This window comes from Aulonocara sp. 'chitande type north' Nkhata Bay, linkage group LG8 (genome assembly GCF_057382095.1).
Source record: "Aulonocara sp. 'chitande type north' Nkhata Bay isolate Kocher_YH1m ecotype deep benthic linkage group LG8, A_spYH_male_GT1.1, whole genome shotgun sequence".
Lineage (NCBI taxonomy): Eukaryota > Metazoa > Chordata > Actinopteri > Cichliformes > Cichlidae > Aulonocara > Aulonocara sp. 'chitande type north' Nkhata Bay.
The window spans coordinates 3,652,996-3,675,097 of NC_141351.1; the positions used below are offsets into that span (position 1 = coordinate 3,652,996).

General features: G+C 39.5%; 1 protein-coding gene across 1 annotated transcript; it reads left to right on the forward strand.

The window, feature by feature from the left end:
* The first annotated feature begins 1,607 nt into the window (after nt 1-1,607).
* Nucleotides 1,608-21,860, forward strand: lmf1 (lipase maturation factor 1). Its single transcript, XM_086302822.1, has 11 exons — nt 1,608-1,823; nt 2,403-2,712; nt 3,786-3,796; nt 6,321-6,469; nt 13,785-13,850; nt 17,483-17,650; nt 18,268-18,448; nt 19,300-19,453; nt 19,588-19,771; nt 20,228-20,340; nt 21,474-21,860. The coding sequence occupies exons 1-11, from the start codon at nt 1,613-1,615 to the stop codon at nt 21,658-21,660; spliced, it is 1,734 nt and encodes a 577-aa protein (XP_086158948.1). The 5' UTR covers nt 1,608-1,612; the 3' UTR covers nt 21,661-21,860.
* The last annotated feature ends 242 nt before the right edge of the window (nt 21,861-22,102 follow it).

Here is a 22,102-nt window from a genome sequence, read left to right on the forward strand (position 1 = left end):
AATAAAGCAAAAAACATTAACATTGTTCAGTGGGCTACATATTGATGTGATACCAATACCACAGTTGTTGTTGATAAAAAAACAAAACAAAAAAACATCAGCACCACCTTCAGTAAGTAAATGTAAATGTATTCCATTATTAAAAATAACTGCATGCACATTTATTCTCTTTTTTGGATTCTATGAGGTGTGAAAACCTGTTCCACTGCTTGCCTTTCAATTTCTTTTTCTTTTTTAGAGCTATTATTGCTGAGCTAATTCCCAGATGAATAACTGATTTATTTCATTGTTCAGTAGCTAATCTTTATTCTTCAGCTGTTATTTTCTTTTTAAATGTATCGGTAAGCACCTCATTACTCTTTATACTTTACAAAACAACATCGTTTACTGCAAGCAGGTGACAAGTTAATGGAAAAGTCAGTCTAAGGAGCTGAGCTACCACACGTCCACAGAGAAGCCTCAGTGCACCTCGGTGTGGATTCTCCAAGTCTCTGGAAAACTACTGGAGGGATGGAACATTATTCTTCCAAAAGATATTCCCTCATTTGGTGTTTTTAAAGTGGCGTTTGAGAGCAGTGCCGCTCCAAAATCTTCCATAGTTCTTTCGGTTGGTTCTTGAGACACCTCATGCCCTTTGGTCAGTTTGGAGGAAACCACTCCTGTTAGGACGGAAATGTTTCATCATAGTGTAAAGGTGTTCTTTCAGAACAACTCTCTGTTCATTTTCAGTGAACCTTCACTGTAAGACCCAGAGTGACTGCAGGCGGAGTAAAGAAAGTGTAGAGAAAGCTAGGAAAAACATAGAAACAAGAGTCTTTATTCTGCTAAAATTCCACTTGTATTCCTTACCTATTGATAAAAACAACAAATTAGTTAGTTTGCTTAAAAATATTATCCCAACTTGCCCGATGAGGCTGTGATGGATGAAACTGTGGATGTCAACAAGACTGTGATTCAACAGATTTCAAAAAGGTCACTGTTTTTATTGTAATTGGTTTTGATAAATCTTGCCTCTGATATATGCCCTCTATTTAATAATAATTAAAAAGACCAATATTAACAATGAAACTAATAAAAAACTAAACTACAATAAAAACTTCTCATACAATAAAAACGAACTAAACAACAAAACAAAAGCTCAAAATGAAAAAGTCATATTATAAAATACAAAAGTATAACAATAAAAATAATATTAGTAATAGTAATAAAACCTATAATAGTGCTAACCTGTGATCTTCATTTCAGCGTCTGAAGAGGGGAATGCCAGAAAAACTCTGACTGGAGAGGAGAGAAGCAAAATGCCTCTCAAACAGCTTCAGGTACAAGAACCCCTCAATCCTGCTTTATAGATTTCTCTTTAAATTTGTCATCTTAGGCATCAGGTAGATTCAGAACATTTGTACTACGGAAGATCCGTTTACTTCCAATAAATTACATTTAAATTGGTTTTGAAAAAAATGTATACGTTATACATACAAACCGTATAATATCATTAAATTTAAAATGTAATGATAATAATAATAATAATAATAATAATAATAATAATAATAATAATAATAATAATAACATACTTCCGCGTCTGTTCTGTCACGTGACCGTGACATCCTTAAACATGGCGGCAAGCGGTGAACGTGCAGAGATCTCTGTGAGGAAGAGACGTGTTGGCAGTAAGAGAACAGAGACAGACTCCGCTGTTAGCGGTGGAGAAGATGGAAAACACTCCAGCAGCGACGCAGAGAAAGAGAAGCCGCTTCTGTCCTTACAGCCCGGGACTTACTGGCTCACTCGCATTGTGCTGCTGCGCTCCGTCGCCTTTATTTACTGTATGTTGACACTTACGGTCTGCAGTCAGTTAGTGTGTGTGTGTGTGTGTGTGTGTGTGTGTGTGGTAGTTTAGCTGTAGGGGTTTACTTTTTTATCATTAGCATGACAGTCACAGTTTAGTGCCACGGTATCTTAACGCATGCGCACTTTACTGTAAATAAAACTTGCGTGAATGTACCTACACGTGTGTTTGGCAGTTTTTTAACTACTGTTATTAATGCTCTGTTAGTTTCTGATAACCATTCATTTGAAACACAGGGATGGCGCAGTCAAGGAAATATACTGATCCCATGAATGTGAACGTCAGATGAGTGAATGAGGCAAGTTGTGTAAAGTGCTTTGAGTCTAGAAAAGCGCTATAAGAACCAGTCCATTTATCACGTGTTCTGATTTTACTGGTGCTTCTTGCAAAGAGCTGAGCTCACAACCACCACCAGCGTTTTACTCACATCATAAATGAGCCCCCACCTGAATAGCTCCTGTCAGGACAGCTGTGCCTCATGGAGAAGTTTGCTCTTTAATTTGAGAAAAATAAACTAATTGCTTCTGTCTCACAAACAATTTCATTTGTTTTTTAGTTGTGGCCTTCAGTGTTGCTTACAACCAGAACAAGCAGCTGATTGGTGAACATGGCTTGATGCCCTGTAAGAGCTACCTCAGAAGTGTCAAGCGCTATGTTGGGGGGAAGATCGGAATGGCCGCCATGGCGTACACCCCCTCCGTTCTCTGGTTCTTTGACTGGAGCGACATGGACGCCAACCTGGATGGCATCGCCCTGTTGGGGATGGCGCTGTCAGGGTTTGTCCTGGTGATGGGAATGGCCAACATGGTGATCATGCTCACACTGTGGGTGCTATACCACTCCCTGGTCAATGTAGGACAGCTGTGGTAAGTGTTGGTTAAATCATGCTTTCACTCTCAATAAAACTGGATTAAAAATGTTTTAATGTAGAGCACCTAATCTTAAAGATTGATCAGATAACTTTTTACAGCCAGATTTGTAGAAATCTTCAAAAAACTTTATAGAAGATCTTAAGTTGTAGCCAAATTTAGTGAGTAGAGAAGCCCTGATTGGAACGTTCTGGGTTGATATTAATGTTTGAAACTATTAGATTTTGAAAAACCATTAATTTACTGCTCAGAATGTAAAATAAGTTTCGCATTCCTGCTACAGGGCTTTTAATGTGAAATTAACAGGAAGTGTTGTTAGAAAAATAAAATATAATATATCACTGGGAGCAGAATTTGAGTAGTCAAACGTGGCTACGTAGAGGGCTGTGCAAAAGTATCAAGCCGACACATTTCTTTACATTTTGATTCAGAATTCTCATTTTTCAGTGATTTCAAACTATATTTCTTCAGGCTTTTCAAAGGTCTCTAAGTATTTCTTTAAGTCCTATCAATCATTTAAGTATAATAAAACACCTAACTTGCATTTTTAACCTAATAACTGTGTGTGTGTGTGTGTGTGTGTGTGTGTGTGTGTGTGTGTGTGTGAGTGACTCAGAAAGAATATGTAGGTTCAGGCGACTTTTACGATGGAATATCTTTTTGCATATTAGTCACTACAAGATTTCAAGTGAATTCATTATTAAGTGTATGCTATTGCTATTGCATAGCATACACTTCAGTTATGATTGGACGTTTCCGTGTTTAAAAAGATAAAATTATGTGAACTATTAATGTTGTAGGTCCTAATTTGAAGCGCTCATGCCCGCGCTTATATTAGCATAAAGCATACATGCATTTAAAAACATTCCCTATAAGATGATCCCACAGTGATGGTTACCATAGTCAGCTGTCAACTTCTCTACTAGACAGCAACTGCATATTTCATTTCTTGTATTCATGTTGTGACTTATTTTTCCGCAAAGCATTTTGGCTGCCCAGCGTGTTTGATCTCTCCTGACACCAAACAGTCAGTTTCACAGCATTAACCTGCTTCCTTTTTCTCTTTCCAGGTACTCCTTTGGTAAGTGAACTTCCACAGAAGCTTCCTTTGTTTCGCCTCCAAAAAGAAGTGGATTTGAAGGAAAGCATTAATGTGAGACAGGTGTCTGTGTCATTTATATTTTCATAAAAGGTGAAACTGATTCTGTGAGATGTTTTAAACCTGTGTTGAGCAACACTTTTTAGAAAAATCGAGTTACGGGTCACAATTTGAAGAGGTGGATTTAAATAGTGCTAAAGATCATCAGTGTTTGATCCTTGTTCTTAAAAAAAGAAACAGAATTTTAGTGTGTATTATTGTTATTATTATTATTTAGAGTAAAAGTGTAGTTCATGCTGCTTTTTATTAATGTGTTTTTGGTTGAGTGGTTGTTCTTTGGTAATGCGAGGGCCTGATTGAGTCCTTATGTTTGTATTTAGCACATGTTCCTTAAACCAAAAGCACATCTATACTGACACATTGCGTTTATTTAGAAGCCTATGACTGTAAGGTGACTTGACATATTTGTAAAGATGAGCCAGTCTTATTACAAAATTCAGTAGATATCAAGATATGCTGCGAAAAAATCAACTACTTTGTTTGCAGCTTAGAGTGAAAACTTAGTATATTGTTTTTTAACAGGGTGAACCCAATAAACTGTCATGGCTATGATGGTAAAGATGGCGGCGGGGGAAGTATAAACATGAGGTTGCATGTAGAGCTTCGGCCCAGATAAGTGGTGAGGTCAGCGGCAGCGCCGTGATTGCCTAATGACACTTTGTAGTCAGAGACGCCAGGCCTGTGTCTGTGTCTGTGGTTGGGCTGTGGCTTCTATTACCCGAAAAAGAAAATTCCTTTTCTCTCATTCTGCTGCAACTTGGACTCATCATCACACTCTGGCTGACAGTGGAGCTGAAAGTCTGCAGATGAAGGTCCACTGTTCCCATATTAGTGCACTTAGCACTAATATTGGGTTGTTTATAGACATTTATAGACTATAACACTAGAATTTTAATAGGTGATTCCATTTTAAATATTTGTTTTTCTTCAGTGCTTGAAACAATTCCAATCCTAATGAGCATATGCAAACCTAAAAATGTAACGTTATATTTGCTAAACATAAGCACTATCATTGTGAGCATATTATACTGACACTGCCATTTAGCTTCCAGTAAAATGTCAAAGTATCTCTGGGAAAAAAGCTATTAGGTAGCCCGTAATAAGTGTCTTTGACCAGTCTGCTGGCGACCCATGTCGAAATACGGTTAGAGGTGGTTTCATTTTAGCAACATGACTTTTGCAAACTGAAATATTTTACACTTCAAATGATGCCTCATGTAGTCCTGAAATAAGGATTTAACCCCCGGTTGAATTCACAGTTTTAAACACAAAGAAATGAGCAGCTTAGGTCAGTGGTTGGTTTATTTCTGTAGTGAAAGACAAATTATCTACAAAACAATCAAGAATGAATCATTCTGCCACAGTTAGAAATTAATGGGAATTTCAGAGAGAGAAATAACTGGAACTCAAATTGACTACTTGGTAGAGTAGCCGTTGTCAAGCAGAGATCTTTGCTGACCTCGTCGAAATCCTCAAGGCTTTTAGGTTGTGGTTTGGAGATACAAAACTTCAGCTTTCTGTCTCATCTTTAGCGGGTGTCTTCTTGAGCTTTTGACTTTGAAGTATGTTTTGGATCATTGTTTTGTGGGAAGGCCCACCCACGATGCATTTTCAGTGTCCTGGCTGAGTGAAGGACATTCTTATCCAAGACTTTTCCATTTTTTTTCCTCAGTGTGATGCAGGGATTTTATAATATTGGCAGAAAAAGACCCCCAAAACATAATGTTTCCACTGCCATGTTTGAATGTTTTTAGGGTGGGAGTCAAAAATTATTTTCCCACAAAGTACAGGAAGTGGATTGATGCCATCACAAAATAAAAAATTATAGACTGAGTGCTCAAAATTATGAATTCAGCAGCAAATCAAACACTTATTTCTCTTACTGTACATGCATGACAGTCCTGTTATAAGCTTTTTCACATATGTATGGCAGATAGGCAAAAGATCCACACACTTAGCCATTAAATAGGTTTGCAGTGACCGCTTGGAGGTTCAGCAGCAAAAACCAATCACATAAAGCTGTGTTTTTGTTTCCCATCACTACTGATATTCACCCTGTTATGGCAATAAGTTGGGGTCACAATACATTTATCGGCTGGAAAATGTTACTCCCTATTTTGGCAAAATTTAGAGTTCCTCTCCAACTTTGACAAAGATGTGCTTCTTCAGTTACATCCTGACTTTGACTCCCAGAAACACAGTTAATGTGGCTTTATCAAGGACATTACCAGACAAACGTGTGCCATTCCTCTCATATTTATTGATATTGTTCCAAATCAGAAATTTGACGTCATGTTGTTTTCTTGGGGCGTGCATGTGTTACTTTGTTGACCTGAAGTGTAATGTTCCTGCACCATTAAAGCAGTATTAGCTCTTCTGTGCTATAACACACTGAGCCTGCGTTAAGTAAAGCAGGTCATTGATGATCTTCTGATTGTTTGTGCAGGTTGGGAGAGTCAGCTGTTGGAGACGGGCTTCCTGGCTATTTTCTTGTGTCCGGTGTGGACTCTGTCCCAGGTTCCCCACCGGTGCCCCCCGTCTCTCATCTGTATCTGGACCTTCAGATGGCTCATTGTTCGCATCATGCTGGGGGCTGTGAGTATAGCAGTTTATAAATACACAGAAGAGATGTCTGCAAATGTATAGATCATTTATTGCATGCCGTTAAAACAAGAATACAACTGCTTTGACAGTAAATTTTAGGAAGTAATTTCAAACAAATTCACAATAACTGAAAGATAAATGAGAAAGCTTACCTTTGTCTTCCATTTGTGTGCATATATCTTCTTCCCTGTTAAAGTTTCTAAATTAAAAGCCTGACATAAACGCATCTCAGTCATGTGAAGAAATGAAACCGTTTCTGAGCAGCGTGAATGTTTGTCATCGGATTTTAGACTGTTACTTTTGGGTTTTTGCTATTGAGCTCTGCCAGCAGCCAGTGATGCCAAAACAAATATACGGTCGACTAAACAATATGTCTCTTTGTTTGACAGTTTCCATGGTGAATTTTAGACCTCTGTCTGTGTTTTATCTGTCAATCACTGTGTTTTCCACAGATTCAGTGGCATTTTTTCAGTTACGACCACAAAGCGAGCTGAAACGCAGGGAGCCCCCTACTCAGCGCTTCACTGTAAAAGGCTCTCATGGCGTATTTCATTCTCTGATGTACAACGTCAGAATGAATGTTGAGTTTTGTTGCTAAGGGCTACCGTTATTTGAAAGCACCTCAGTTATGCTACAAAACGGTCACTGCATAAGCAAAATGAAAGTGCTGTTATTTTTCAGAAGGCATAAGCAAACTTTAATCTTTTAAGAAAAGATTGAGAAAGTTTTTTTTGTTCTGCTCTTTGTGCCACCAAGATACACGTATCTTAACAACTGACTACTGACCAAGGAAACTACTAGAGATCATGGTTTCAAAGGGGAAAATTCAATGACTTTGGTTATTTCCAAATATTTCATTTATAGGCTGACATTTAGGCATTCAGGTAAAGTTTCCTGACAAGTATTAGATATGCAGATATTCAAAACACTTAGAGGAAATGTGATGATGATGATGATGATGATGATGATGTCTGGGGCTTAAATTTGTTCACTTTGTTGTTTATTGACTAAATACCTCCAAAATTGTGACTAAAAACTGAGAGTATATTATTTTTGTGTGCAAAAAAGAGAACTGCTATTACTAGTGGAATTATTTAGATTTTAATAATTATAAAATTTTATAATTTTAATCTCAAGTACTTATGACGAGTTGTTCTGTTGCAGTGTGCTGCACAGATATACTGCAGTTTTGATAAAATGCATCAGCTCTGCTTGCTTTCCTCAGTTAAATGAAACCAGCTGCTGCACGTTATTGTTCAGAGTACACAGTGTTAAGTGTATGGATTTATAGCAATGGATGATGTTCTGGGCTTTAGCTTTACAAAATATTAGATGAAATTATTATTGGACCTGATTAGTATCTAGTCAACTGATCACCCTCTGTCTAATTGGATTAGCTGATTAGATTTTGTTGATAATTTATTTTGTAATGTTGTTAAGAATGTCAGAACTTTAAGGTTAAGGTCCAAATAGCATTCACATGCTCCTTTTGTCAGGAAATCAAATCCAGATGATAAACAGTAAACAAAGGAACCACACTGACTGTATATTGTCTTACTTTGAAGCTCTGCTGCACATTTTCTACTATGATTATGAGATGAACTTTCCTATATTTTAATTTTTCATGTGAGACGTCCATCACGGGTTTGATGACCTTATAGTGGGAGAGCTTATGATGGTCCAAACTGAGGTCTGCTTAAACGTAACAAAGACTCAGCAACTTTTCAGCAGTGTTAATTGCAGTGCTGTTCCTCCCACAGTGTTTGATCCACCCTGGCTGTATCTATTTATCCATCTGAAAGCACTGTGGTTCAATGCTGTTCTTTGACTTATATATTTGTGAGGATGACAAAGGTTAGCATGTACTTTTAAGGTCCCTGAAAATATAGGAGATGGGTTGGGTATGAGCCCATCATTTTTTATTTATTAATTTCTTTAAGCAATGAAATGTCCTACAATGTCGCACAAGTCATTTTTCCCCAATAATAATTTCATACCACATGCTATTGCTGTAGCATCTAATGTTTTTAATATATTAAAAAGGAAAGAATTGGACTATAAATGCATTAACCATATATTATTAATTGGGATGGGCTAATAAGATAACAGTTTAACTAAATGTAATTTTCCGCTTGTCAGCCTTTACCATTGAAATAAGTACATAAATCATTTTAACATCCTTGATAAAAATTTATACCCTGCTCTATTTAAACAAGCCTTACCTTAAGCATAAAAATCCAATTTAAAAGTATACATAAGTGCCTTTGTTTTCTTGCTTAACGTTGTTATATAAACCAGACTTTCCCTGCTAATCTTGATTAGAACCATCTCCACTGTACCTTCTGTAGTAAGTAATTACCTCATTAAAACAAGGGGAACTTCCAGCACACTTGCACACACAGAAATGCCCCAGCATTTTATAAAAATATCACATGACCATATTTTATGCTAAACAACAGTGTTGACATTAAAATGTTTAAAAAATGTTGTTGTAATTATTACACGTTTCCCCCTATTTGTTTCCTAATTAGCGTAGCTTAACATATTTAATACATCATGCACATTGAGGTGGCATGTTAAGCTGCTCGGATGCATTTCAATTTGTGCCCTAGCAGCTTGTGTGCAGCAGCAGTAGACTGTGAGGTTAATCAGGCAGAAAGCTACAAAATGTGAAGCTAATTAGATTTCAGAAGATCAAGTCGGCTCATTAACTATGAAGCTCTGTAAATACTTTAAATATAAAGTGTTTTCACAAAAGGGGATAAAAGCCTCATTTTAAATTCTGATTGATGTTCAGCCTTATAGACATTTAGTCCCTTCTATATCTTAAAGGTAAATTAGATAAGTGACCCTCAAATGAAGTCTCAGTGTTGTAAGATGTGATGCTTTTTCAGTACAGTGTTGGGTAGATACATTTTTGAGTATAAGCATGGTATGCTTACTTGATTAAACTTTTGTATGAGGACTAAATTTCTCATGTTACCAAGAATATTGACAACAAAGTCAAGTAATTGATAATAGATCCTTCATCTTAGCTTGCTAGCTGTTTCCTGATGGTTTAGTTGTAACTTTAAATTAAAATTGGTCTTGAAATGGCCTTCTAAGTTTGTTCATAGTAGAGTTTGATCATACTAATCACTGAGGGTATAACAACAGCGCCCCCCCAGTAAATTCCTGAGAGTTTAAAAGCGCCTCTTAATAGATGAAGGCAGTAAAAATACTGGTGTTGATATTTTTTTTTTTTGTCAGAGAATCAATAAATTATTAAGTTCTACTGTTGCGTATAGTGATTGTAAATGCGTTGTATTATAATTTTTTTGCTTGATCAAACATTTCCATTAAACACAGCAGCTGTAGGAAATATTTTGCTAGGTGTGGTTTGTGGCTTAAATTGGCTTTATAGAGTTAACGGTGTGTAACGTGAGCTGAAATCACATTTAGACTTTGGTTCTTTTGTTGCTGACACGTTGATTCGCCCAGACTGTTGGTGCACATCTGGTCGACTGGGATGGATAGACCTTTATTGCCTGTTATAATAAATAGATGTGGGTAACAATGAGTTCAAGGTGTACAAGAGAAGCTGCTCATGATTCCTGGCTGAATGACATTTTGGCTGTAACTGAAGATATGTTTAAGTAGAAGTCCAAATTATTAATACTGAAAGACTGACGTGGATTAAGGCTTTCATACAGTCCAGCTATGAGTCAAATGTAACTCAGACCTAACTTAAGTGTGAATGAGAGCAGCAAGAATGAGCCAAAAGCAATATTGAGATTGTAAAAAAAAAAAAAACCCCCAAAAAAGATGAAAGACGCTAAAGAGCTGCTTGGTGCTAATAGGAATTGCACTGTAAGATAGTAATTCTCTGTTTATTCAATAACTGCTAGCGTCAGGTTTCTGACAGCAGTCATTGTATTCATTGCCAGCAAAACAATATTGATTATAGCAGCTTTAACTCTGAGTTCTGAATCATCATAGGTGATAACCCTAACTTTGTATCACAGAGGAAGGCAAACGTGTTTTCTGGGGACAAATGCCAACAGTTTTTGATTTTTCTTTGTTCCCTGAATTATAAGACTTGGGAGAACAATTCAATTAAAAAAAAAAAAAAAAAAAAAAAGAACAACTTTGCAAAAAAATTAAGGAAATTTGTATCTGGTTGACAATGTTTTTGCAGCACTGTTTCTTGGCTATAAGTCTTATACCCCTGTATCTACATATTTTCCCTTTAAATGGAGCCACATTCATAGGGAAAATACATTTGTGGGCTGCAACCATGATACGTTTCTCTGTCAGTGCCAAACAGCTTATTCGGTTATTGAATCTTGTTTTGAGCTTCTGGTACTCCAGGTGCAGCTAATCGGGTGCCTGACTAATTGGCATCTGCTCCAAGGATGCCTTGTTTACCAGGATGCCACGTTTGATTGATCTGGAGAGGCCATAGGGCAACTTCAGGCTGGTGTTCCACAAAACAGAGTTGGAAAATTATTTGGAGTGAGTTCTAGTACCATCTCCAAATTGAAGTCGAGTTCTATATAACTGGGAATGTCAGAGACGGGCTTTATTCTTCTGGTGGTGTTGTCTCCCAAAGAGACCTGTCATCACTTAGGAACTGTAGGCAGTGTTCTTCAAATTTATAGTCAAACTTTGAAGGAAGATACGGCCGACGACTCTGCCCAAACAATCCACAAGAGATCACACACAATCCATCTCTGCTCTCACAGTCCTGCCAGGAGGCCTTCCATGACTGCCCTGCACCATCAGGCCCATTTGTGCTTGTGTCGACAACACGTGCACTGGAACATGTCTGCAGTCCTGACCTCAACCCCACTGAACACTTGTGGGATCACCTTGGGTGTGCTGTTCGTGCCAGAGTGACCAACACAACAGCACTGATCTCAAATGCTGGCTGAACAGTTGGATGGCATCCCACAGCAGTGTGTGACCAAGTAGAGGTGTCAGGCTGTTGTGGCTGTGTATGGCTCTTCCACATTCTACTTGTTAAACTGCCAGTATGTCTTCTTTCTTCAGACTTTAATCATCCTGAAAATGACACCAAACAAGAGTCAATAGGAGAATAAGCTGTTTGCCATTGGCAGGGAAGATCTGAACAACCCACATACTCGGCTCTCCTGCTCAATGCACAGATGCATTTTTCTTACAGGGGCACCGTTTCCAATGGTATACAATTTATTGCTAAAAAGCATAGTTACAACAAAATAATAGTTGATAAAACACAAATGTCCTTAGTTTTTGTGCTAAGTTTAGATATTATGATTGCCTAGGGTCTGGGTTAGAGTTTGGATTACAATCATGCTTGGGCTTTTAGTCAAGGATGCCTTAAACCTCCTAGAGTTAAGCCTTTAAGCTCATGACAATCAATGGACTGAAAATGTTTGATGATTCATTACCATTGTGTCATTGGCATATGTTGATGATATTACTATTTACTTTTGATAAGTGGCTTCCTGTTTGACTTCCAAGAAAGGCCTTCTTAGAGTAACAGTATGTTTTCATTCATGTTGGAAAAATGCCATGTCAAACAAAGCAATGTAACACCAGTACTGCTGTGGCATTAACACCACAGTTCCTCTTTTCTGTTTTTATAGTCAGATTTTCATTGTTTGAATCCAATGGATACATTTGTATCCAATTTTCTTTCTTAATAAAATTTTGAGCGGATCATAGTTGTGAAAGGTTGAATCTCTCTGGTGTTCTTTGCTGAGTTTACAGGTTCATATCCTTTCCCTAAGGCCTCTTGATACTGAAGAGATATCTGTTTATGTCAGAGGTTTGTATGTTGGGTAGTAATTGATGACATTTCAGAATCTCATGACTGAATTGAATTATCAACAACATCTTTGGCTTCATCACCTCAACAGCCAGCAGCCAAGTTTGTAATCAGAAAGAAATGTCCTGGTTTTTGTAAATCTGGTTAGAGGTTAGCAGGCGACTTATTCCAAATTCCACGTCGACCACATGACAGGCTGATGTGTCAATATTGACACTTGGGTCCTGGATAGTGTCCTGTTTGCTTAATTCAGTTGGTGGAAAACAAGCCCTGACATTGCATTTCTCTGCATTTTGGGCTTAGTTTGAATCATTTTTTTTGTTTTTTCCTATTTTATTAAGGGAAAATCCTCAGTGAGGGACTATGGTTAACTTTTTATTACAGTCATAATCTGCATCATCAATTTAGAAATACCATGGACTTCTAACAACAGACTTGTGATTCAGTAGCATGACAATTTCTTTTGGCCAAAAACACTCGTAGAGCTCCATAGGCTTTTTCCCCCCCTGTATCCGTCAGCATACTTATTTTTTTTTAGCACTGACTCTGTTTATAACTGAATCTTCTGAGGGCTTCTTCTCAATTTGAGGCATTAGCACAACAGGGCTGCACAACTGTGAGCTGCTATTGAGTAGAGAAGGTCAGAAAAGCTAATGATGTTTTCAGACGACAAGCAAATTAGATTTGTTGTGTCAGATTTGATCTTTGGTGGTGGATCCCCACTTTGTATTGTGTCTCTTGTTGTGCTTAAAGTGTGTCAGCCACTGAGGGGCTTAAGTATCTTGTCACTTCTTAGATATGGCTACATGCTATCCTGTTTGTTAGAGTGTAGCATGTTAATGAATTTCTTCTCCATAAAGCATTTGGTTTATTTAGGCTCTGAACATACACTGGATGAGTATGATTTTAGTGATGCCTTAAATTTTCCACTGTAAGATTCATATTTTTGTTCTTTTGGTTGAGATTTTAAAGCATTGGTATTATCATGGTGCCCTGATAATAGACTGAAAGATTGATAAAACTGCAGTGAATGTCTTCGTTTTGAAGCCTCAGCTTTATTTATTGCTGTCGCCATTGTGGATTTTTGGAACCAAAAAAAGTACTATATTAACAACCCCAATTGTAACATGTGAATAGAAAACCGTCTCAGAAACCCAAATTTAATTCCCAGTGGAACATTAAGGAAATAGTCATTTTGAATTTAATGGCAGCAGCAAGTTAAACTTGGCGTTTAGGTCAAAGGCTGAGCCAATGCCCAGTTTTACAGAGCCACTAGCATGTTTTATACACATTACATATATATGAATATGTAAATTTGATGTTATTATTTATTATAACTCTCCAACGGCGTTATTATTAACTGGTTCATGTTGAACCATTTCCTTTTGAGACAGATTTTTAGTTGTCATGTGCTGACATCCATTAAGTCCAGCTAAACACAGAAGTGCTTGCTGCTGTGAAGTTTGAAGTATACTGAGGTTGATGTAGCACAAGTTTTATGGTTTTTCTTTTCAGGGTCTTATAAAAATCAGAGGCGACAAATGCTGGAGAGACCTCACCTGCATGGACTATCACTATGAGGTGCGTATGTTGCATTTAATGTACTCCCTGCATGTCCAGCTTCCTGGTTCTCAGTGTTCTGTTGTTGTAAATGCACAGTGCAGCCTCAAGGCCCTTTGACATTTGACACGGCGTGCGCTGCACTCACCCTAACTAGAGTGAAGGACCCAAAAATTGCAGCTGCTCTACGTGTACTACATGCGCCTGCTTCTTGTCACTTCCAAACATGTATCTCTCTGACTTTATATCCTCTAGAGAGTTTGTGACGTATTATGTTCAAATGTTTAATAAAAAGATGTATCGCTTATTCATAAAGACTTAATCTTTGTAACTATCCCGATTAGTGAAGAGTGTGTCGTTTACACAAGACGTCTTTGCCCCCGAGGTCCTCAGAGCCATTGGAAAGGCTTTGGAAGTCCCTGTATATGCATATGAATGTTTTCCTTCATCGTGTGGCTGAACTTAGCGCAGCATGCTTCGTTTCTATTGGCTGTGTGAAGGTACGTCACAGCAGAATGCGCGCAAACAAAAGACACGAATGGGTTTCAAAGGGCCTTCAATCCTCACAGGTTGGGCCGGGAGCTGTTCACACTTGTTTCCTTCACACTAGAACCCCTTGGTGGTTCTAGGAAGTTTGTTAAACATGTTCTGTGCAGAACACAGATTAAAATCCCACGTTTGCTTGCGTTCTGAGTACAGTGCAGGAGCCGCTGCAGTAACGACCTCCTACAACCAAAGATTTCACCTAAGCTATCATATTACAAGTGTCCAGCAAAACCAGAGTCGCTTTTAAATTTCCCAAAAGCCCGTTTTCTTCAGCAGTCTGAACGTCTCAGTCTGATTGATATATAAAAACAGTGAACCTTGGCTTCGTCTCCTGGATGATGACAAAGCTGCAACAAACTCACATCAGGCTAACCACAGCAGGGCAGCACATTACAGAAACCGCTGTTGTGGGATTCAATAAATCAAACTCTTACACTGAGTGTGAGGTTGTGCAAATCCAGTGTTTGTTTTTCCCTCGGTGGGACACTCGACCGCTCTAACCAGCACTGCTCGATGTTAGCGGGCCACAGAGGGAGGAGGACCTTCTTCTGTCTTCTGTAATTAACATAGACAGGAATATTCTGGCTCCTATGAGACGGGATACATCAAGAATACTTCATAGATATTCACCCAGCCGAAAATACAATAGGAAGGGAGGTTAGGTTGTAACACACAGGCTTCCATGGAGTTGATAGCTAGTGATGTGTAGGATTATAATGTGGAAGTATAAAGCGCTTACATTTTTATCCTTTCTAATTATGGCTTTTCCTTCTTTCTTTCTTTGACTCTTCCTTATAAAATTTTCCTAGATTTTCCCACAGTTTTAGCATTCATTGCCATACAGGGCAGCAGAGTTTGTGAGGCCAAATATTTTCCACTGTACAAATTTCACAATTTCATGTGTATCGAAAATGTTGAACTGTCTTAACCTCAACTAAATTGATCAAATGTCCTGTACATTGAAAAAACAACATCAGTTAATTCTCCCCATGTTCAGTGTATGAAATAATTATACTCTCTGTTCATATGTCATGTGATTACCATTACATCATAAAGAAAACTCCCCTAAATGACCTTGTTGTTACCAGAAAGATGGGTTGTTGTTTTTTTCCCTCTTCCTTTTGATACCTTCATTTAAACTTGTACAATGTAAAAATAGTTAAAGTTAAACTGATCTGTTGGTTAAACTGTTGATTTTCAGTGTGCTCAGTAGTATTAGGGGCACACAGCTGTTACAGCTAGAACAATGAGAGCCAGATGTTGACCAATTTGAGCAATCGAAGGTAGATGATGTTTAAAATCTCTGAACTGTTAAATTCAAAGTGAAATTCTGCTTTGCTAAGTTCAGTACACACAAACAATAGACACAAGCTTTAAACAGCTCCAGGTTTAATTAGTCTGGTGTGACCAGTAGCTTATTTTAAACTGAGGCTAGCATTAGCTCCACTGACAGTAGCCACTGTGATGTCAGCTGTTGGTTTTGGAGCGCTTATTCTGAAGCTTCAGTCTGACTGCTTTGGTTGTCGCCGATATCGGGCTGAAAGGGTCCCCCTAACTCCAGCTGCATGGATTATAAAAAGCTTCTTTTTTTTTTTTTAAATTGCGATGAAGGGTGAAAACAACTTTTATAATGACTGTGAGTGTATAGGGGTCAATCTGCCTCTAGTAACGCTCAGGAGAGACTGGTACTGGCGAGTGGGTGCCAGTACCAGTCTCAGGAGAGACTGGTACTGGCACTTGCTGATTTGTTAGTTCAGGTAAGTGATGAAGTCAAACATCTCACATCCAATTGGCGTGTCTCGTATGCAGCACACTGCTGAAACTGCTTCAGCCTGCTCACACTTTCATTTCAGCTGGAAGCTCCTTTGCAGCCCACTTGACATGACTTGCTGTCATTGAAGTCTGGTCTCTTCTGCGATGGCGGTTGTGCTGCTGCTCTCTCATCAGGTTTTGAAACATATCTATATAAACTATACCAATTAGAAATGACCACAAGTGGAAATGGCCGTCTTATTTTAACTGTAATGATGCATGACAGCGCTGGTTCAGTTCTCAGAGCTTGTGACTGTTGTGTAGCTGTATGTAGCTTTGTTTGTAGCCTCAGCTACTGTGCTCACTGTATCTTGCTTGAATTATTAAATAAACTATAGATGCCTGCGGAGGCAATTCTTTAGCTACATGACAGTTATTTAAGGTTAGTGTACCAGAAAATGAGTTTGTAGGATGATTTGTCAGGTATAATGTGGAGCTTATTCCGCGCTGGGTCACTTTCCCTTTCCTGGTCCAATTTCAACAGTTAGCAGCCTACGCCGTAATGTAGACACACACGCACGCACACAGGACCGGAAGCCAGTGGTGCCAGGTGAACCTTATTAACCCCTCGGACACAGTGCTCCCTTTCAGATGAGCAGAGGAGCTGCAGATCTCCTCCTGTCCTGACTCTCTGGGGGCTGTGTAGCTGTGTTTCAGCATAGTTGCTGTTTTGTTTGCCTCTGTATGTTTGTTGTAATAATGCTGGTTTCCAAGTCCTGTGGGGTTGTTTGGCTGTCTGAGGTCGCAGGCCCCTTGCCCTTGGTCTTCCAGGGGTGTTTCAGTAAGCTGCAAGTTTAATAACCCCAATTTTCTGCAACATAAAAACAATAAAGGTTTGGGTTAGGATGCCAACTGTCTTGTTTTCATTTTTCCTACGCCTATTCCTGTGCTATATTTATTTTTCACTCCCTGTAGCAGTTTGCATATTCAGCTTTTACATAGCAACCAGCTCATGCACGCATAATTTACCAGTCTGTATGAATCCTCTGGGGTTTTTTTTTTGGGGGGGGTGCATAGGTGTGGTTGCTGTTATTTAAATAGGTTTCCATCTTTATTTAGACATGGAAATGTTTCCCTCAAGGTGTGACACTATAAATTAATTTTCATCCCATCTCAGGCAGTTATTGCCAACGTAAATCTGAAAAACTTCCATCTTAAGCTGTGAGCAGACGGTGTTTGGAAAATGTTTGCAGATCAGAAAAACTTTGCAGAACTTCAGGGAGGAATCCATTCATTAAAGATGAGATGTTACCGTGGCACTTGTCACCTTGACCTTGAGTTTTTTCTCTGTGCAGACCCAACCAGTTCCCAATCCCATGTCCTACTACATTCACCGCTCTCCGTGGTGGTTCCATCGCTTTGAGACCTTGTCGAACCACTTTGTCGAACTCATCGTCCCGTTCTTCACTTTCCTCGGCAGGCGGCTGTGTATGGTTAATGGAGCAATCCAGATCCTTTTCCAGGTAATTTACACTGTTCACAAGCCACAGAGAGCAATGAGAGCAAAGGCTGAATGATGATTGATGTTTATGGCAACTGAGATAACGATCTTAACGGTGGTGCCAAGGTAGTAATGATTAAGAGGGGAGAAGTCAAACAATAATGAAATATAAATGCACCTACTGATGTGATGTTGTTGGCTCTGTTTTGGAAACACTGTTCCTGTTCAGTGTTTGCACACACGCAGGTTTAACCAAGGCGGGCTGCTCAGATAGATTTTATGTCATTTTATTTTTCATTCCTTGAAAGTCCCCTTACTCTTTGAACTATGAGTTAATGGCTTTAATGTTGGGATGTTTAATTGCATTTAGCTATTTTATCCATTACTGTACACTTAAACTGAATCTGTGCCTCATGTATAGCCTGTGGTAGGCTCCCTGGTAGCCTACACGAGGTGAACACGAAAAACAAAGTAGGATTTTGAGGTATTGGTGCTGCCCTTCATTTTGTTAGAGCTCATTGGGTCGTTCATTTCTTTAAAAAAAAAACATGTTTTCCAGCTTTTTAATTGGTGCTGAAACACTGCTGCATCATCTCTCCTCACTGTGCCTTCTCTCTGTCCCATTATTTTGGGCTGCAGGTGGTTTTGATAGTGAGCGGGAACCTTAGCTTTCTGAACTGGCTCACCATCGTTCCCAGTTTGGCCTGCTTTGACGATGCATCGCTGGGCTTCTTGTTTCGCTCTGGGGCTGGAGCCAAGAAAGCAGTGCTGGAGATACAGAGTGAGGATGTAGCTGGACGCACCCCAGCACCTACCAAAGGTATGCACATCCCAAACTGTGCAAACGCAGGATATTGTTGTCTACTTATGAATTTGAAATGTTGGTATTCAGCAGTACAGACTGACAAGGCTGCATAGCATCTGGTTGTGCTAGAGAAGGAATTATGGGAATAAAAAGGATTAGCACTTGGAGAGCTGCGTAGCTGGGAAAAGAATGACATCAAGTTTGTTGGAATTTAAAGTAACGCCACTTACATTTTTACAATACAGACTGCTGAAACTGGTAAAAGTGTGAGAGTGGCCCCACTCTAATTGGTCCCACTGGACCTATTAGTGTCTTTGCTTCACTGTAGCATAGTAAATATGAAATAACCTGGTACCTGGAGTGTGGGCCTATTTGAATCATTTGAGCAGAGCCAGAAAGTTGGTCCTGGTGAGAAATGATTGTGGGTAGCCTGATGTGTTTAACATGTGTTGGGCCAGGCAGAAAGGTAGGAAGGAACTGATGCAGACTTAGCAAATGTTTGCCAGTACCAGCTACCCCGGCACACATCGTCCACACCTTTTTTACTAAGAAATTGATTCACTGATCACAAACACATGCAAACACGCTGGCTCACTCGTTAATGCCAACCTCCACTGCTCCAGGCCAGACACTAATAAATGTGTCACCTTGATTTAAGGTGCAGTTTTCCTCGGCTTCAGGTACAGGTTTGGGGTGAATACACTTTTTTTTGGCTAAACAGGAGCGACAACATGCATGTGCAGTTTCATATTTAGCTGAAATGGAGCAGATGACAGAGAAAGCAGTGGGCTCTATCCAGTGACAGAACATTAAGATGCATTTAGAAGTTGTTTTTGTGTGCGTGTGTGTGTGTGTGTGTGTGTCAGGTATGTTGATTCGTCAGGTGGTTAACATATCTTTGGGCATTCTGATTGGCTGCCTGAGCATCCCTGTGGTGACGAACCTGCTGAGTTCCAGGCAGGTGATGAACACATCCTTTGACCCGCTGCGCATTGTCAACACGTACGGAGCGTTTGGCAGGTACAGCGAGGGGAAACGCATATATTAGCAGACATATTGCAAATTAAGATTTTTGCATACTAAAGAAATTAGTGAAATTTAAAAAATGTGATCCTTTATTCGTTTTATTTAATGTTTCCTCTCCTTCTGTTCAGCATCACTAAGGAACGTACTGAGGTGATTTTCCAGGGCACTCTGAGCCCAGATCCCAAGGACCCTGAAGCATTGTGGGAGGAGTACCAGTTCATGTGCAAGCCGGGGGACGTGTACCGGCGGCCGTGCCTCCTCTCGCCGTACCACTATCGACTGGACTGGCTCATGTGGTTCGCTGCCTTCCAGGTGAAACCTCACTACAGCATTTTTTTTTATTTATCATCCTAATGTTGATAAAGAGTTTCAATGTATTAATATTATTGTTGCTGTTATGGCTGTTTATATCTAAATGTAATCAATGTGGAAAAGCTTTAGTACCCCATTTCCAACACTGGGGGGCAGTGTTTCCACGATAGTGCTGCACGCTTGTTTTAAATCAAGCCAGAACTGTCGTGTTTGCCCTTCAGGCTTCATTTGTGTGTCTCTGTCTCCCTGTATCTGCTCATTATTTCCCTTTTTCTCTCTCACAAACACACATTAAATTCCCTTGCCTCCTCTTTCTCACTTATTTGATTCCCAGTGTGACTCGTTAAAATTCTCCTCTCTCCTGATTTCTGTCTCTTCCTCGTCCTCTCTTCTTTCCGTCTCCTTCTCCTGTGTTTATTTCAGTTTCTAACACATTGTCTCCATCTGTTCGATCAGACCTACGAGCAGAGCGAGTGGGTGATCCACATAGCAGGACGCCTGCTGTCCAACGACAGCACAGTCCTCTCACTTCTCGACCACAACCCGTTCCAAGGCAGAGACTCACCCAGGTAAACGCACACAGTCTACACCAGCCTCACCAAAACACTCCCGTTAAGTTTGGGAAAGTCCTCAGAAAGCTACAGCTAAACTTAGACGCTGGTAAAAGAAAAGGGATAAGTCCAAAACCACACTCATTCACACAGCTGTGAGCCACCACAATGGCTCTGTGGAGCTGATTGCTGAGTGGAGTCGCTTCAGTAGCGCTTCACAGGAAGAAGAGAGCAACTCACACGCACACAACCTTTAGAGACGTAACACAACCATCAAGGAAAAGTGTGTATTATGTGTACAATGTTCACCTGCACTGGTCTCTATCATCACCAAACCATTTTTAGCCAGCAGTGGAAGGATAGGCACATAACTAGCTAGTTGAGGCATGCTAAGTAACTAGCTAACCGGGCAGATCTTTTTCAGGCAGTGGAATCGTCTAATAACAAACACTACATTGTTCCTCAGTGTTTTAACGTGCATGAACACCAGCGGCACAACATGCTGGTATGACCATCATGGTCCAACCCATACTGTATATAAAAGATGGACAACACGCACTTTGTCGTTACACAGTGATTAGTTAAGTTCTGTTGTTGCAGCTGAAACTTTTTTCTGTCGTTCTTAAATCATTTGTAATGTTTTTTGGTGATTTGTGTTGTGTGTTGTACAACAAGTTCTTTGGTCAGTGTCTGTTGTTTTTAAATGTGCTATATAAATAAACTGGACTATTTTCAATGTCACCATCTCGGTGTTTTAAAAGCAGATGTGAGGATTGACAGGAGGACTGCTCATTGACTTGTGATTGATAACACAGGTCTGCAAAAAAGCTTTTTCAGCTGCATGGAATATTTTTGGTAAATTTTATGTTTTTTTAGGGTGCTGAATCCAAAAATGATCTCAATTTCCCTCCATCACATACATTTTTTTTTTTTTTTGCAAAACATGAGTTTATCTTAAAAAAAAAAGCGATGAAAAAAATCAATATTTCAGTATTGTTTTCTAAGATTCCTTACCTTTTGCTCTGAGCAAAACAAACCTAACAAACTCACTGTTGTTGGTAGACACAGTATTATAAGCCCTGAAGAATGTATGCTGACGATAAAAATCATTACTTCATGTGAACGCAGTTTTGGGCTCTTCTTCCTTGTAGGTGGGTTCGGGGAGAACATTTCAGGTACAAGTTCAGCCAGCCAGGCAGTGCCAGCGCAGCACAGGGCAAGTGGTGGCTGAGGAAACGCATCGGAGCTTACTTCCCTCCTGTGAACCTGGAAGGACTCAGGGGCTACTTCCAATCCAGGAACTGGCCCCATCCGCATTTACAGCAGAACAGAAAGTAAAGCCGTGAGCTCTGAAAGTCACGGTGAAGAAGGGTGGGATTCGATTTCATGAAGAACTTTTTCATTGATATCGAGCATCCACACATTTATTCCCACATGATGTGAGGGTTTTTGTAAAGCTTTCAATTAAAGGTGGGAAGTTGCCCGCCTTTGTATATCTGAATGAGTGCAGTTTCTATATTAAAAGGGATCTACACATATGTAATGATCAGCTTCCCTGCTTTTTCTTGTGTGTGTGGTTCATGCAGAGAGATGTCCCACCATATTTGTGTCTGTTCCGACAGTCTTTTAGATAGTTTGGTCATTTGTGTCACTACAGATGTACTCCTACGAGACACATGTTATGCAGATGATTCACAGATCTACCTCCCACTGAAACGCAAATCTGTGAACCCTCTGAAGAGTGTTCGATTGTCTGGAAGATGTTAAGATATGGATGACT